Raw genomic sequence first — 16,978 nt, forward strand, 5'->3', positions numbered from 1 at the left:
TTCTTTGGGTTTCTATGTCTTACCTGCCAACAGAAAAAAACGAAATTATGCGTTGGGGTGAAGCTTGAAACTGTGAGCACTGTTTCTGCACTTACTGTAGCCCTAATCTGTAATGTCCTCTGCGGAGAACTGGTCATTTGTGTCCTTTCTGGTGCAAGAACTTAAACAAATGTCAAATTGCATTGAACTGCATGCGCCCTGTGGTGGACAAGTGGTACTGCGGTGTCCTGTTCTCTCTTTCAGACAGCAGGTACTCACTGATTTGGGGCAAACCATCACTTTCCGTCCACTCTTTTAAAAACAGAAGCGCTTGACCTGTAGGAGAGTGAGGAAGGTAGCTGGGTTAAGGTTCTGCTGCTGGCTAGTTATGTCCTGTCCTTATAGCACACTAGTATAAGCAATGAAAGCACATGTTTATGAACTATGGAATGAATATGGAAGTTTCTGTAGATTACTGTAGTCAAATTTTATCCCTTTTAGGAAACTTTTACTTGACCGTGTGGATGTTACAGAATCTTGGCATCAAAGTAAACTAAAAAAATAGACTAATAGTAAAAGTATATGTAAATAAAAAGCATCATTCTTAGAGTTATACAAAAATGTTATGTCCAGAAAAAAAGTTTTATCTAAAAAAGATGGAGTTCTAAGGTATATATGAAAAAAGAATAGCAATGCATGTATATTCTAAACACAGTCGCACGGTGCCATTGTTTAAAAAAAAAGTTGTCTACATGTTTTATCAGAAAAAAAGAGATACAAGAGAAGGGCACAAGATATAAATGGTTTACAAGCGTAGAGTTAAAGTAGGAAGAAAAAAAACTACTTTTTATACATCAGAAATTTTCGTGGCACAGGCATGTCCGATCTTACTGTAATCTGTGGTGACGTGGTGACCAGATATGATTGACAGGTGCTGAGTGTGTAGAGTGGTTCAGCCAGGTGAACTCACCTCCGCCGCCATTGACCCACCGACCGCGCGGTGCGACCCCCACAAACCCCAGCGTGCCCCCCCCCCCACCATCTATAGAATAGTGTGATATACCGACAACTCGAAACTATAGATCTCTACATAAATAAGATAAATGTATAAATATAGACACCTATACTGGAGAAAAAAAGACTAAAGTTTATCAGTGTGGATGCCAATGATGATAACTTTGTGAGAAATGTGACATTTCCCCTATAAGAGAATCAGAGAGCTGAACTCTTTTGTACATACTTGCTGTGGTTGTGTGTCTAATAAACTTCAGCTCTCTTCTACAGCTCTGCTTCACTGGCTCATTATTGAGGGACAAATCACTCTGAGCGCATGGGAGTAGATGAAACACTCAACACTCTCAGTAACGTCAAAAACATATGAGGGTCAGGATTAGGGCCAGGGTTAGGGTCAGGATTAGATTTTGGGTTGAGGTTAAGGTTAGGGTTAGGATTAGGGCCAGATAGAGGAAAAAATAAGTGGTGCACTGTTAGCAATAAGAGTTTTATACAGTGCTGAGGAAAATGTTCAGTCCATAACAATAACGGAAACATTTTTGGAGCTATATAGAACCCATTTAAAAGGGTTCTTTAAAGCACCATATACAACAGGAGAATAACCATTTTAAATATGAATTTTAGTTGTCATGGGTTTATATACAGTACTGTTCAACAGTCAGAGACCATGATTCATTTATTTAATTTCCAGTCAAAAGTATCAGTTACTCATTGTTTAGCATCAAGAAAAAGCAGAAAACATACATTTATCAGAAAATTATACAGAAGCCCCAAATACTAAATATGATATCACATTTTTCAGTATTTATCAAATCCATTTTTTACTTTTATTGCATTTTCTGCTCTTTTCAGGAGACTCACTGTCAGCTTTTCAAATAAATCTGCACACATTTTTCCACACCTCCAAAGTTTAGCAGCTTGTTTGATGTGTGTGTCTCTTTGATGTGTGTGTCTCCTTTTCTCAGTAACAGATCCAGTAACACATCCTTTCAGACCTGTAGTGCTGAGTTGCCTTCTCACAGTGGAAGGATGGACAGAAACAACTGTGGATGTTTTCAGATCTGCACATTTTATTAAGTAAAGTTAAGTTCAAGTATATTTCCCAAGTACACTTATATTTCACATGTACACCAAGTACATGTAGTAAGTATACTAAGATTAGTATACTTGTAACTGTTTCACGCTTCTCCATCTGGCAATCCAATAGATGAGTCTGGGTTTGTCGGTTGCCAGGAGAACAGTACTTGTTTGACTGCATTGTGCCAAGTGTAAAGTTTGGTGGCAGGGGGATTATGGTGTGGGGTTGTTTTTCAGGAGTTGGGCTCGGCACTTTAGTTCCAGTGAAAGGAACTCTTAATGCTTCAGCACCAAGAGATTTTGGACAATTTCATACTCCCAACTTTTTGGGAACAGTTTCCTGTTCCAACATGACTGCGCACTAGTGCACAAAGCAAGGTCCATAAAGACATGGATGAGCGACTTTGGTGTGGAAGAGCTTGACACGCCTGCACAGAGTCCTGACCTCAACCTGACAGAACACCTTTGGGATGAATCAGAGTGGAGACTGTGAGCCAGGCCTTCTTGTCCAACATCAGTGTCTGACCTCTAAAATGCGCTTCTGGAAGAACGGTCAAAAATTCCCATAAACACATTCCTAAACCTTGTGGAAAGCCTTCCCAAAGAGTTGAAGCTGTTATAGCCGACATCATATTAAACCCTATGGATTAAGAATGGAATGTCACTCAAGATCATATGCGTGTGAAGGCAGACGAACAAATACTTTTGGCAATATAGTGTATTTAGTTTAAAACACGCTTGAATGAACCTCTTTTTTGTAGTGTTGCCATGGACAAATATAAATAAGATCCAAAAGGATCCAGTGATCCAAAATATCATGCAAAGTGGCACTCGGCAGAGCAATAAAGCAGCAGCAATGTAACACTGAGACTGATTTTTATTAGCTCTTTATGTTTAATGTTGTAGAAATCATCTCAAAGACATTTTTCAATTAAAAACACTTTTTACAAACACTTTGCCGTTATGACGTTTGGCAGTATTAATACAAAGTTTAAAAAAGGCAGAGTTGAGCCAAAAGTAGATACCATAAATCCAAAAGTAATAAATGTTAGATGTATAAGGTTAGCATACAGCATGTAGGAGACAAATGGTTCTGAATCAGATTTTAGGCCTTAAATATACAGCTATTTAAATAGAAGTGTCACTTGTGTCACATGTGATTATCTCTTTGGCCTCTTTGTAAAAATGACCTCACACATCTTTCACATCTCTTTCAAAAACATCTCTTTACAAATATTTCAGCAGCTGCTAAAATCTAAGTGCTGCTTCTTTGTTCGGAAATTCACCATATAACACTGACACTGAACATCACTCTTGTGTTTTAATGTTGTAAAAATGACAGCTGTCTTTTTGAAAATACTTTGGCTGATTTTTTGGTCAATGTGAGCAAAGCTGTAAAAAGGCACAGTAGTTTATAGGTCCTAAAGTATTAAGTGGTAAATATAAGGTTAGCATACAGTGTAAATGATGTCTTTTGGGCTTATATACAGCAATATTAAATGGTTTAAATGACTGACAGTACATAAAAAAGTATGTGTGTGTGAGTGTGAGTGAGTGTATGGTGTGTGTGTATTGTTAGTGTGTGTTTGTCTGCTCTGTATCATACATTGCTCTTTATATTTTGCTAGTGGCACCACATGAGACGGTCTAAAAATGTCTTATCATTGCATAAGCATAATAAGACTGAGGACTATAACACTGTTGTGTAGGCAGGTATATATTGGCATGTGAATGTGTGAGATTGAATAACAAACACTGCGTTAGTTGTCTTGTCGCTGGGCTGCTCTTCGGCCATCTGCTCTCCGGTATGGTGAATTTCGCAAGTCTGACAAAACAAAACAAAACACAGAGAGAAGAAATGCGGTTAAATACTTGGGGTGGACTATACGGGTCATTCTCTATTTGAAAGCAGCTCAAGGCAAGGTGAATCCACACTTGCTCACCATATTTAATTCATTTATTAACAATTTTATCAGGCAGTACATAACATCTATGTGTCACTGTTGTTATGTGCATTAATGGCTGGGTATTTACATTTTTTGCCAAAATAATGGCAAATATCACTTTTATTACTGATTTTAAATAGTTGCACAAGGTCACCTGACCACCAAAGTGTCAGTTTACAAAATCGTCAGTTTTAACCAGAATGTCACTGGAGTCACAGTCACTGTATTCATACAACACCAGTGACTGTAAACTATGTTTGGAATTAAGCTCTCCTTTTTGCACTGGACATTTTACTGGACCTTACTGAACTTAATATTGGACATATTAAGATTATTTAGTTTTGGCATGAAAATGTATTTACCTGAATTCCTACTCCAAATGGAAAATAGCCCATACATTCATAGGAACACTGCATTTACAGAAATGGAGTTCTAGATATTGATGGTGCAAAATGTTCTTGCACCAATTGCATTAAGCATCATTATAACAGATGTTGCCATTGGTTGGAAAGATTTCATGCAACAAGTAGTAACTATGGTGAAGGTGAAGGAGCTTCTTCAGTGACAACATCACTAAACAGCTACTAAACTGCATCTCAATCATCTCCACTCCTTCACCCCGTGCAAACTATGTACTCTGATCAGACAAAACAAAAACAGAACTCTTTGGAAATATTTAAGCTTGTCATGCTTGGAGAGAAGGTTGTGCATATGATCCTAAGGACACCATAACCTCAGTGAAGTATGAAGGTGGGAGCATCATGATATGGGCTGCTTCTCTGCAAATAGTACTGGAACATTGCTCGTCAACAAAGAAAGCAAGACTGCAGTAATGAACTGGGACATATTGGAGGAGAACTGAATCGCCTCAACCAAGAAACAAACAAGACAATGACCCCAAATGTACACCCAAAACAACTAGACTGGTTTTTAAAGAAGGTAAAGGGGCTTGCTTTGTCAAGTCAATCTCGTGACATGACCCTGGTTGTAGTAGACAACATGAAAACCCCAAAACCAATCAGGTTGTATAAAATTTGACCCCTTGAGATTTCTTTCCAGAAAGTCATTATAAAATGTGATAAATGAAAACTAGAGCGGAGGAGAGAAAGAAGGACATTAGCAGAGGATGGTGATACCAGTGATTTTCTTTTAAAACCAGTGCTAAGTAATTAGAAAAATACTATATTATCATTGACACCAATATTTGTAAGGTCAAAATCAAAATGGACCTTTTTTACCTCGATAACTGATCTTCCTGTCATATATCATATTATTCACAATTCACATCATATAGTTTAAATTAAGCTCTTATTTTCCTGTTATTTTCTTATTTACCTGTGATGATTCCCTCGATGGCACCATCCGTGACTGGTGCCTTCACCTGCCTCTTCTTCAGCTCAGCTATTAGGTCCATCTGAGGCATCTTGGGCATCATGGGACCCTGACGGAGGATGATGGTCACAGGAAATGAGAAGTTACACCAAAACAGAACAGTAAAGTCAGTCAACTGTTTCTGCCATGTATGTGTCATTTCAGTCTCTCATAAAAACAACAATGCCAAAAATTCTTCTTTGATGTGAAGCCTCAGAGGAACCACTTTTCATTCCCATAAAGACACAATGAATCTGTGGTTCTTTAAAAATGATATTTTGTAAACTAGAAAAGTGACACAAGTCACATGAGAGGGACTGTGCAGCATAAACAATTCCCAAATGGGTGCTAGGGTGTTGCCAGATGGGTACAATGGTATTCCAAGTGTTTGTTATGGTGCTGCTAGGTTGTTGCTGTGGTATCCTTGATGGTTATTAAGGTTTTTTTAAAGTTTAAAGACTGTTTGTGAGTTGCAACCATGCATTCAACATAGTGGTGGTAGTGTTAAGGAAGACTGATTGAGGGAGCGGGGAGAACTCAGAACTTGGGCTGAAGGTCTAGGCAGCTTCTGCCTTTAGCTAGAAGGTCAGATCCCCTCATAGCTGTAGAGGACTGATGCAGGACTGAGGAACAGGGAGGAGATGGGTTTGACGGTGGTGATTGCGAACAGAAGTAAAGGGATGTGAATTTATAGGGCATTAGATTGGAAGAAGAAGGGATTTCTCCCCACCAAACTTCAGTTATAATATTTTTCCAAGAGCTGTGCGTTTAAGCCAAGAACCATATGGGAAACTTTATTTTTAAGAGTGTTCACAGGAACTCAAAATAAAAGAGGGAGATAAAGGACACAGGAGCAAAGGAAAAGGGAATATTAGTCTGACCTTTTGTGGCGTGCCGTCTTTCTTTTTGGGTGAGGGGGTTGACTGCTCTTCAGCAGCACTCTCCTGCTTCTTCTTCTGCTCGATCTCCTGCTCTGCTTGCTGTCACAGACAGAGACATGAAATCATTAAAACAGCTGACAGCGTAGTTTAGCATTTCACCTGTTCTGTGCTATTTTCAATGTTGTTTATTATACTTTTTTATTCATTCTGTAAAGTAGAAGCTACTGGAGATGTCTAGAGAAAATAGTACATATTGTATACATTTGTTGTATAAAAACTTTGATAAAATAAGCTACTTTTTATTGTCTAAACCAGGAAAGAGCTGAGAAAATTCCTACACTCTTCAAGGGTTTTTCCTTAAAAAATGGTTGCATAAAGCGCCAAAAAGGACCTTTGTAAAGTTTAAATATCTTCATAATGTTTAAGTGATATAAAAGTTCTAGGCCACACTCTTTAAAAAAAAGGTGCTACATGAGGTTCTCTAAAGAGCAGTGTTATCAAAGATCCATTTTGGTTACCAAAAGAACCATGTTTAAAAAGATATTTGTGAGTACAAAGATATGTGCGTTCTTTTTACTTTAAAAATGTTTTTCACACACATCTTACTTATAAAAATGGTTCTTTAAAGTACCACACTTTTATATATATATATATATATATATATATATATATATATATATATATGTATATATATGTGTGTGTGTGTAAGGCTGAAATTAAAGGTAGTATATTCTAGGTCAATTTTGGGAACATTGTTTTAAAGTGCATGGCAATATCTGCTGTATGATGTCTAATGCATTGAATACACCTTTCACATTTACAGTAGAACAACACTTTATATAACAGTAATCACTCACCTTGTATGCTTTGATGAATCTGACAAAGATAGGGAAGAACTGGGAGGGCTGGGTGGTCTTTGGGTTCTCTCCAAAATACTCCACCACTGACACATACATCTCCTAGAGGAGTGGAGGAGAAAGCTCTGAGTAAAACTGACAATTTGTGAAAACAAGTCAAATGGGTCATTGTTTTTGAAATGCAGTCCTCCAGGCCCACCAGATGACCATGACCAGTAAAATTAACAACATTGAACACCCAGTGCAAGAATACTGGGAGTTAAGTTAGATTGAAAAGGTGGGCCATATGGTAGGCCCTAAGGTGTGGTTTGAGAAGAACTAATATAAATGATACAGTTAGAGATAGTGATGTATGTGTCTTTATGTTGTCTGACCTGTGCTGTCTTTCCATCTTTAACGAGCGAGTCCAGTGGGTCACTGTTGACCTTGACAAACTCTTTCAGTGCTGGGATGTCATCCTGCACCAGAAACTCTTTCTTGGTTCCCTCCATCCCTCGCTCCAAAGCACGCACGTCCTGCAACACGCCGTCCAGAGACACTACAAGAAAGAAAGGTATGCCAATCACACTTATTTTGTAAATGAGATATACAAGTTTGAAGAACCATTTAAGGTCCAAAAAATCCTGCAGATAAAGTAAAGACTCTATATTAATAAAAGGGTCTTTCTATGGACTGTATGTCCAAGCCAGGAACCCTAAAGAAACCTGTATTTTGAAGTGCAGGTCACTGGTCAGTGTGTTCTGGATGCGTTGAAAGCTCTTACCCAGTGCAGCCTTGTCCACGAAGTGCAGCTCAGAGTGGAAGTTGGTCAGGTCAGGGTATTTCTCCTGCACCATGTGTGCAATGAAGTGCAGCAGTGTCTGAGAGCGATCAGTGGACTTGGTGTCCAACAGCTTAGAAAGACAGACAGAGAGAGAAAAAAATAAGATCCATTATAGTCCTGGAATCTTCAGGTAAGGTTGGGTGGACAAGTGTTACCTTCACATTAGCCTTTAGTTTTACTTCACATATGTCCAATAGAGGGGGGCACAAATGAATGCAGGGGAAAGTGTAACTGATCTGGCTTAGCAGCCTAGTGGCTACACACATGTACACACACCCACATACACACATTGTGGAACTGACACTTGCCCTGGTTCGCAGAAGGAGTTTCAGAGGCATGGTATACAGAATGGCACGGCATGCCCCGCCCCCTCCGCTAAATGTTGTTAAATGTTGTCATTTGTGTTGTTAATGTTGTTGTTTCTTGGTTTAAAGGTATGTGTTGAGTCATTTCGTGTTGGGAGATGGAGTCAGTTAGCGTAGTTTGTATCTAACATAAAGCCATAAAGTGAAGGGCTAAAGCTAGTAGTGATCTTTTCTGCTATCCCTGGAAGTGTTATGTGTCACAAGTGTCACTGGTGTTACATATAAGAAAGGCAATACCGGTGACATTTTTAATGAAATATGAGTTTTACAAGATAGCTGCCACAGAGCATCAAACCAAATGTTGTCAATCATGGAATTTCCACTAAAATATGTTATTTAATCCATTTGTTTTCTATTTTTTTCACAATTACCTAAGAATAAAGTAGGTCAAACCAGTGACGTCAATGAAAAGCTTCATGAGCTAAATGATAAAATGTCTGTTAACTGAAAAGACACAGTAGACTTATCATGTGCTTTTCTTCATAGATCCTAACAAAATAGGTAAAAGGAAATCAAATGATGTCATTGGTATGATTTTTATTTCAAGATCTTTTGTCTCTTGGTAACACCAGTTACACGACTCCTGGGGAACTTTATATATATTATAACATTATATATTTTATAATTTGTTTTCTTTCTGACATTTGATTTATATATTCCATAGACATGTATAGATTATTGTAGTTAAAATAGCAGAAAAATGTTTGTTGTCTTCAAAATTTACACATGGCTGTGGGGACAAACACTTCTGTGATGCTTGGAATTCTATATAATTGACTTTAAAAACAATATTGCTAAATTGAGGCTCAAGAGGGTGTAATTGTTAAAATAATGTATTGTTTCATTTTAAAATATATATAAATTGTAACCCTAACATGTTTTTGAAGTGAAATATATATTGCTGTTGTCAGGACAAGACCTCGTATCTCCATTTTGTTGTTATTTTAAGTCATAATATGAAAATACATGTTGTCCTTTGCATTGTATGACAATTTCATAATGAATGGACCAACAGAAATGGTCCAAAAGTACTTGGAAAAACATCTGGTTCCTTTGACTTACATTAAAAGTAAAGCAGGTTTTTCTTTCTCCAGTAAAGTGACCACTTTGGAGACACAAGATTTTATTCCAACAACAGCGAAATATATAATTACCTTTTACTGTGCTGATACTTGCTGTTCCACTTTGTGCCAGTGTTTGACCTCTTTTTTCATGAATAATCTTCCTGATGTGTGTATATTTATGCATTCAATATGATAGACTTATTTTGTTCAAACAACACACTTGAATTAATTATGTTTAGCACCAATTACCAGGCATTTTTAGGAAATAACCCTTCAGTGTGTTACACCTAATCTAATGGTGGTTTTAATATAAACGCAGAATGAATTACAGAATGTTTAGTCTTACCAGATCAAGGCTCTGCAGACGGAAGCCATAAACTGCTCCTCTCTTACTGCTGCTGTTCATGTAGTTCCCAAAGGCCAGGATGATCTGAAGAAGAAAGTCCACATTAAAAGAAAGTTCAAGAAGAAAAGAATCACATTATTCACACAGGGTAATATCAAAACTTGGTGAATTAGCAGTCAAAGGTGTTTAAGACCAGTGTTTAAGACCATTTACTCCTAAAACTGTGTTAAAATGCTCAGCAGAGTTTATTTTACTGCAAAGGATGAATATTTTAATGTTACCTAAACAATCTAGTTTTGCTGTGGAGCAGCAGAAGAAGAGTCACATGTTGCAGACCCCTGATTTAGACTCTATTGCAAACTAGATATATTTTTGATGTTTTATTCAATATTAACATGTTTTTGTGATTGTCTCAGGTTATTGATCTACAAATTCCAAAAAAAGTTGGGACAGTATGTGAAATACTAAAATTAGTGGATCTGTTTGGCCTGTGTTAAAATAGAAAACAGTATATTTTGGTTATTTTATGTTTACAATATTTACAATATTTTATGTTTTACCTAATGAACTTCATTGCCTTCTGTAACTACACACTCTTTGAAAATTTGATGCCTGCAACATGTTCCAAAAAAGTTGGGACAGGAGCAAGTTTACTCACCGTGTTACATCACTTTTCCTCTTAACAGCATATAATCATTGGGGTCTGAAGACAAAAATTCATCTAGTTTTGAAAGATTAATTTTTTGCCATTCTTCTGTTATATAAGTCTTCCGCTGTACAACTGTTGTTGTCATATTTTGAAACACACATTGTCAGTGAGAGACAGTTCTATACTATGCCAGTAGGCCCATCTAGCACCTCCACTCCCTGATGATACAGCCATGCTGTAGTAACGTGCAGGATGTGGTCCGGTGTTGTCATGTTGAAGTAAGTATGGGTGTCCTGCATCTAAAAAGTATCATATGGTTGCTGCAAAATGTGTTCAATGTTGATGTTGCTTTCACAGATTTGCAAGTTACCTGCTAACACCCCCCCCCCTTTTGAATGTTGCACTGGTAACAATCAGGATGGACTTTTTCTTATTTCGTCCAGAAAATACGTCCATGATTTCCATAAATAAACTGAAAGATGGATTCGTTAGACCACAACACGTGTCCGCTGTGCATCAATCTATTTCAGAAGAGCTTGAGCCCAGAGTAGTTGGCAGCATTTCTGGACGCTGTTGACATGTGGCTTATACTGTCCATAGTACAACATAGTCGAACAGTTTTTCAAAGGTTTTCATGGGTTCCCTGAATCATTTGATGATACTATGCACTGTAGCGGGTGAAATGACTAAACTCCTTGAAAGTGCTTGCTGAGAAAAGTTATTTTTAAATTACTGGATTTTTTGCTGATGCATTTTTGCAAAGTGGCAAGCCTCGAGCCATTTTCGCTTATAAAGGACTCAGCCTTTCCTGGACACTCCTTTATATCTAAGCAGAATTGCATCACCAATTCAAGATGCTTTCTGAAAATTTCACAGTGTTCCTGTCCTCCAACTATTATGCAATATTTTGTTGCCATCTATTTCAGAATAAAAATATCGCTGCTGTCAAAAAACCTTGTATCTCAAAAATGGTAACTTTACAGGAGAAGGAAAAAATGCTTCACCTTTAATGTAAGTCAATGGAACCAGACTGTTTTTCAAGTCATTTTGGGCCATTTCTCTTGGTCCTTTCAACAAGAAATTTAGATCAAATGTAAAGGGCCACACTTTTAAATTAAGTAAAAAAAATGACAAAAATGGAGATATTTTTGTTCTGACAGCAATTTTAGTGTATTTACTAAAAACATAGACGTTGAAAAGATAAAACATTTAGTCCTTGTGCTGTTTTTGTTGAAATACAGGTCAAAGTAGATTTATAAATAACGGCTTTCTGTTTTTATTACAGTTTTACTTTCTGTTCCAACATTTTTGGAAGTGTGTTTGTATTTTGAGTTATTTGTCCTGAGATTTGATCACCACACCACAGTCACACTGGCTGTATTATAACTTAATTCATTCTAACTTAATTCTCAGTGTTATACTTGCTGACCACTGTTGGGCTCTCAAAAAACGATTTTACAGTAGTAAAATTCAGCAGAAAAAAATTCTATTTCCTCTAAATTATAATGTAATTATGCATGTTTTCCATTTTTTGTGTGTCATTAAAATATATCTAAAACAGATTTGAATTTAGTGCAAAAACTACTATTAGAATCACCATAAACTAAAGAAATGAGACAAAATTACAATATACGTATATTTGATTTGCATCAAACCAGTAGATATTGATGGCAAAATTGAATAAATACTCTTTTAATCACTAATCAATAGATTAGGTATTGACTAAAAACAGAATATTGATTCCTCTCAGAAAGAGGTTATACAGGACAAAAATAGGCTATAGGCTGTGTGCATGGAAACTTCTAGCTATAGTGAACTTCTGAACTCACATGGAAAGTTATATAAGATGATCTTGTAGGGACAGGATGGCCAGGTATGAGCAGGATGAGACGGGTTTTTAAAAAAAGGATATTATATACATTTTGATGTAAGGGTAACCAAGAAATGTAAAGAAATTGAGTACAATGGGGACTAAAATGGAATGGAAACTTTGTAAAAAGGACAGGGTGACTGTATAAGAATTATATAAAAAGGGCTGTTCTGAAAGTGCTGGTGCACTTGGTTTCCAAAAACCTTTGTGGGGACCTTTTCCTTTTTCCAGAAGAGCTCCATGTCTGATGTCTCTTCTGATTCTTTTGAAAACATATTTAAGATAGTTATCAGTGTAAATGTACAGTAAGATGGGGGACGGTGTGGGGGCGGGGGGGTGGGTTGGGTGGGGGCATACACAGTGATTCTTTATTCAGCTGCTTACCTCTAACATCTTCTTCAGCTTGGTGGAAGACTTGAGAGACATGGATGCTGCAATGATGGAGTTTAGTTGCTGTGGTAAAAATAAAAGGTAGAAGAACAAAAGACATTAACACATTAAAATACCTAGATAACTTTAATGTGGGTGCACACAATCACTACTGTACTGACCGGCTGCAGGCGTTTGACCGTGTCAGAGAAGTTTCCCATGAAGGTCAGGGTGCTGATTCGCTGAGCCAGGCGCTTGATTTTGCCAAAGCGCATGATGAAGCGATCCTCCTCAGACAGCTCCTCTAGTGGGCGACCCTCCTTCTCATAGTTCTGCAGCAGCTTCAGCTCATAATCAGATGGGATGAAACGCTCCAGCAGTTCCAGGAAGTCCAGGCTCAGAGCTTGCTGATCATACCTGAGAAAGAATGCAAGAAGGAGAGCGATTCCAAAGTTTTCACCTTCAAGTCAAGGAAAGTATCACCGCTGTGGGAAAAATATCCTCAAAAAGGTAGCTTTACAGGAGAAGGAAAAAAATTGTTCATCTGTTTATTAGATATTTTTGACTATTTTCTATTGGTCCATTCATCGTGAAATTTCAACACTATGTAAGGGGCAGCTGGCATTTTCAAATAATGTAAAAAAGGAAGTAAAAAAAGTTTCTGACAGCGAAGAAATGGTAATGTAAAATTAACTTTCAGAGACTGTTCTACAACATCAGCCATCTTTAGTTTCAGTTATTACTTAAAGGACTTTTATCTTTTCCCTGGATTGCATTTATATTGTTTGCATGTCCTTTTAGAGGTGTGAACGCTTACACTGATGTGTTTGCTTCCCAACATCCATGAACAGTACAACGTTTAATAATTTTCTCAAATCTTCCACTGCATTAAGTCCTCTACAGACTGCAGGAACGACTCTCTGCATCACTTTAACCTGAATGAGTGCAGAACTACTGTTGACTGAATGGGAAATCCTATGTAGAGGTGTTCACAGTTGTGATGTCACAAACACAACACATTCAAAATGGAATGTTTTTCAAGGGTCAGATGTTTAATCGGTGCGGACAGTACAGTACTGACGTCCTACATCAAGAACAGGAAAGCAAGTTTTATGTTCAATTTTCTTGTTTAGTGTGGAACGTTAATGAAAAATGTGTTCTAACCAGCAGCAACTGATTTTGATTGGTTTGATTTGTCAGCACCAAATGAGGTAGGTATGAAAGCAGCCTTAGCATTTCCCTTTTTTATCATTTCATCACGAAGGAATGAGGTGAGGAGTTGTGATTAAGGCAGAGGGACTACAGAACCAATACTGAGGTATGTTGCTGCTCTTAGCTCAGCCTGTTTAAACTCACATATGCAGTTATGTAGGGATGCTGTACATACATTTCAATGGCGGTGCAGATGTCACCAGGGCTCATGTTGGCCTTGCGAAGAGTGATGGCCAAGTTCTTGGCCTTGTTGGCCTCTAGGAGGGAGACTTTAGTGGGAGCTTTCTTAGCTTTGACTTTCATCTTGGAGAGGTCTGCTGGAGGACCCTGAGCTTTAGTCTTAAACCGCTCTGCAAACAGGTCCATATTCAGCTCCTGAGGAGTAAAAAGAGGGAAAAGTAAGACATTTACCCAGGTTTTTATAACCAAAGACCATGTAAAGAAGTTAATTCTAAAATGCTGTACATTCATTTGCAACCGTTTTGGATATAAAGAGGTTTGCAAAGAATAACAACTGACATAATCTGGAAAAATATTCTCAGATAAAGGCAGTATTCATCAAAATAACAGCATATATATATAAGGGTATTATATATTATATATAATACTAATATATGTAATATATGTATAACTTATATATAATAATATATTCAGCTAATAAACAGTAATTATGCATTAAAATATGCAGAAGTGTATTTCTGGTAGAGGATGTATTCACTTATTTTACCAGGGTGCTCAAACCTTTACATATGACTATAACTTTAAATGATTTGGAAGATTCTATTAAACTTCTTTGTAAGAAATGTAGTTATTAGAATGAAAAATTGAAGTGTGGGACCACAGATGGTTACATAAAGTGATTAAAATGAAATGGAAAGAACGTGCAATGATCTCTGCTGAAGGGTTTTACAGTTACATTTGCTGTTTGTGCAGGTTGTACCTCAAACAGATGCTCGTCATTCAGCTCATTGAACACTGTTCCTTCCACTTGGTTTGGTTTCAGAGCTTGCCAGTTCAGCTGCGGCATCCGGCACTTAGTCTGGATGGGCTTACGGCTCTTAACACCTGGGGGAAAACACAGAGGATGAGTCCTCTTCTCCTTGTGTCTGTATGTGTGCAATCATCTTTAAAAGTGCAATAAAACTGCAGTTTAAAAGTCTGAAATCATAATTTTTGGTATTTAAAAAAAAATAAAAACATTTCAAATAAAAAGGTACTTTTAGATTAAATTCAATATTTCAGGATTTTGGGAACAAGAAGAAGTTATTAAATGATGAATAATAATCTGCATCAATCTATTTACAGTTATTTTGTTCTGCCTCCAGATTTGATTGCTACTTTTAAAATGCATTCTAGATATTGATAATAATAACTCTATTCTATTAATTTATTATAGCTTAATTCTGAATGTTATACTGTATTCTGTCCATGTCTTTACCTGATTCACCCCCTGGAGCAGGTGGAGCTCCAGGAGGAGGTGGCGGTCCACAGCCAGGAGGAGGCGGGGGAGGTGGCGGACCCCCACCTGGGGGCAGAGGAGGAGGGGGAGGAGGAGGAGCTCCAGATCCCGGGGGAGGTGGAGGCGGTGGAGGCGGTGGGACTGAGCCTCCACATGGCTCTGGAGATCCAGGTAAAGGAGGAGGAGGAGGAGGAGGAGGAGGTGGAGGAGCAGCTGAAAATGGAGCGGCTTCTTTGGCAAGTCCTGAGTCTGTTGGAATGACGTTAAGCAAGATGTTTATTAGGTAAGTTACATGTTACAAAAACACACCTTGACCCAAAGGCTGACTTGGAAAAAACCTTCAAAATGCAAGCGCAAATGGCAATTATAGGGGTCCAAGCACCAAAACGAATCCTAATTTGCGGTTATAGCACCCCCTAGTGATTAAATTAAAGTATATAGTATTAGAGTATTTTGACAGTAGTGTTGTGAAATTTAAATGAATGTTTAAATCAAACCATCTGGTGCACTGGTTAATTTAGAAAGGTGCCCCTGGGTGTGAGTGTGTGTGCGTGATTGTGTATGTCTGTCAGTCTGCCCTGCGATGGACTGGCGACCTGTCCAGGGTGTATCCTGCCTTCCGCCCAATGACTGCTGGGATAGGCTCCAGCACCCCCCGCGACCCTGAGGGACGAGCGGGTTAAAATGTGTGTGTGTGTGTTTGTGTGTGTGTGTGTGTGTGTGTGTGTGTGTGTGTGTGTGTGTGTGTGTGTGTGTGTGTGTGTGCGTGTGTGTGTGTGAATTGGCAATGTTTTGAAGCCATTTGTCCTGGTTTGTTGGTCATGGAAATTAAACTGTAGTGTAAATAGTGATTCACAATTGAAAAACTTCAGAGGATTTAAATTGTGATTCTGCACCTAGATTAAAAAACACATTTATTCAGACTAGTATAAGCCTACTTTATTTTGTGTTTTCTACTTTGTTCCACACTTTTATGTTGTGTTGTCATTTCATTACTTTTACCTTTTCATATTAAATGTAATGTTTTCATTTTCAGTGTTTTCAAACTTCAAGTTGCAATGTTTTGCTCAATTACAATGAAGGGCATTATATATCTGTATTACTACTACTACTACTACTACTACAAATGATAATAATATTATTTATTAATAATAATAATAATTTAATAATAATATTATTATTATTATTTATTTATCTGTTTGCTTGTTTGAAGTAGTATATATATATATATATATATATATATATATATATATATATATATATATATATATATATATATATGTATAAAACAAAAAAAAACATTTAGTGTTATTTATACCTGTATGAGTGACATCTGTTGTGGCGGGTCCAGGTACAGTCTGCACTATGGTAACAGGGATGACCTCGATGTCCAAACACCCCGAGGCAGTTCGCTCCAGTCTGACCAAACCTTTGTCCTGCAGCTCTCTCAGTTTCACCTCCAGCCTTGAGTCCTTCTCTTTACCTGCCTCTGTCTCTCTCTCCACTTGAGAAGGCTGAGATATCCTCTCTCGCTCCTTTTCTATCTCTCTCTCAATCTCTCGCTCACGCTCCCTCTGCTGCAGAGAGCTCACCTGAGCACACGACTCCCGCAAACTCTCCTATAACACACGCATAAATAAGATGCTGGGGGGGGCTGGGCAGATGTAAATAAAGGGAAAAAGACAGGGGAGAGAAA

At 37.7% G+C, this 16,978-nt stretch overlaps 1 protein-coding gene across 2 annotated transcripts in view; it reads right to left on the reverse strand.

The window, feature by feature from the left end:
• Window positions 1-2,929: 2,929 nt before the first annotated feature.
• Window positions 2,930-16,978, reverse strand: part of fmnl1a (formin-like 1a) — a 37,693-nt gene continuing 23,644 nt past the window's right edge. Inside the window, exons 14-26 of one of the 2 annotated variants that reach the window (XM_017697520.2) lie at window positions 16,601-16,901; window positions 15,262-15,531; window positions 14,764-14,888; window positions 13,999-14,198; window positions 12,794-13,028; window positions 12,627-12,695; window positions 9,724-9,807; window positions 7,889-8,018; window positions 7,500-7,663; window positions 7,126-7,227; window positions 6,269-6,367; window positions 5,352-5,457; window positions 2,930-3,895 (exon numbers count right to left, since the gene is read on the reverse strand). In XM_017697520.2, the coding sequence (XP_017553009.1) occupies window positions 3,831-3,895; window positions 5,352-5,457; window positions 6,269-6,367; window positions 7,126-7,227; window positions 7,500-7,663; window positions 7,889-8,018; window positions 9,724-9,807; window positions 12,627-12,695; window positions 12,794-13,028; window positions 13,999-14,198; window positions 14,764-14,888; window positions 15,262-15,531; window positions 16,601-16,901 (1,950 nt within the window). In that variant the 3' untranslated portion in view covers window positions 2,930-3,830. The remainder of the gene's footprint in view (window positions 3,896-5,351; window positions 5,458-6,268; window positions 6,368-7,125; window positions 7,228-7,499; window positions 7,664-7,888; window positions 8,019-9,723; window positions 9,808-12,626; window positions 12,696-12,793; window positions 13,029-13,998; window positions 14,199-14,763; window positions 14,889-15,261; window positions 15,532-16,600; window positions 16,902-16,978) is intronic. The other variant, XM_017697521.2, reaches the window with a different exon arrangement.

This window comes from Pygocentrus nattereri, chromosome 14 (assembly GCF_015220715.1).
Source record: "Pygocentrus nattereri isolate fPygNat1 chromosome 14, fPygNat1.pri, whole genome shotgun sequence".
Classification (NCBI taxonomy): domain Eukaryota; kingdom Metazoa; phylum Chordata; class Actinopteri; order Characiformes; family Serrasalmidae; genus Pygocentrus; species Pygocentrus nattereri.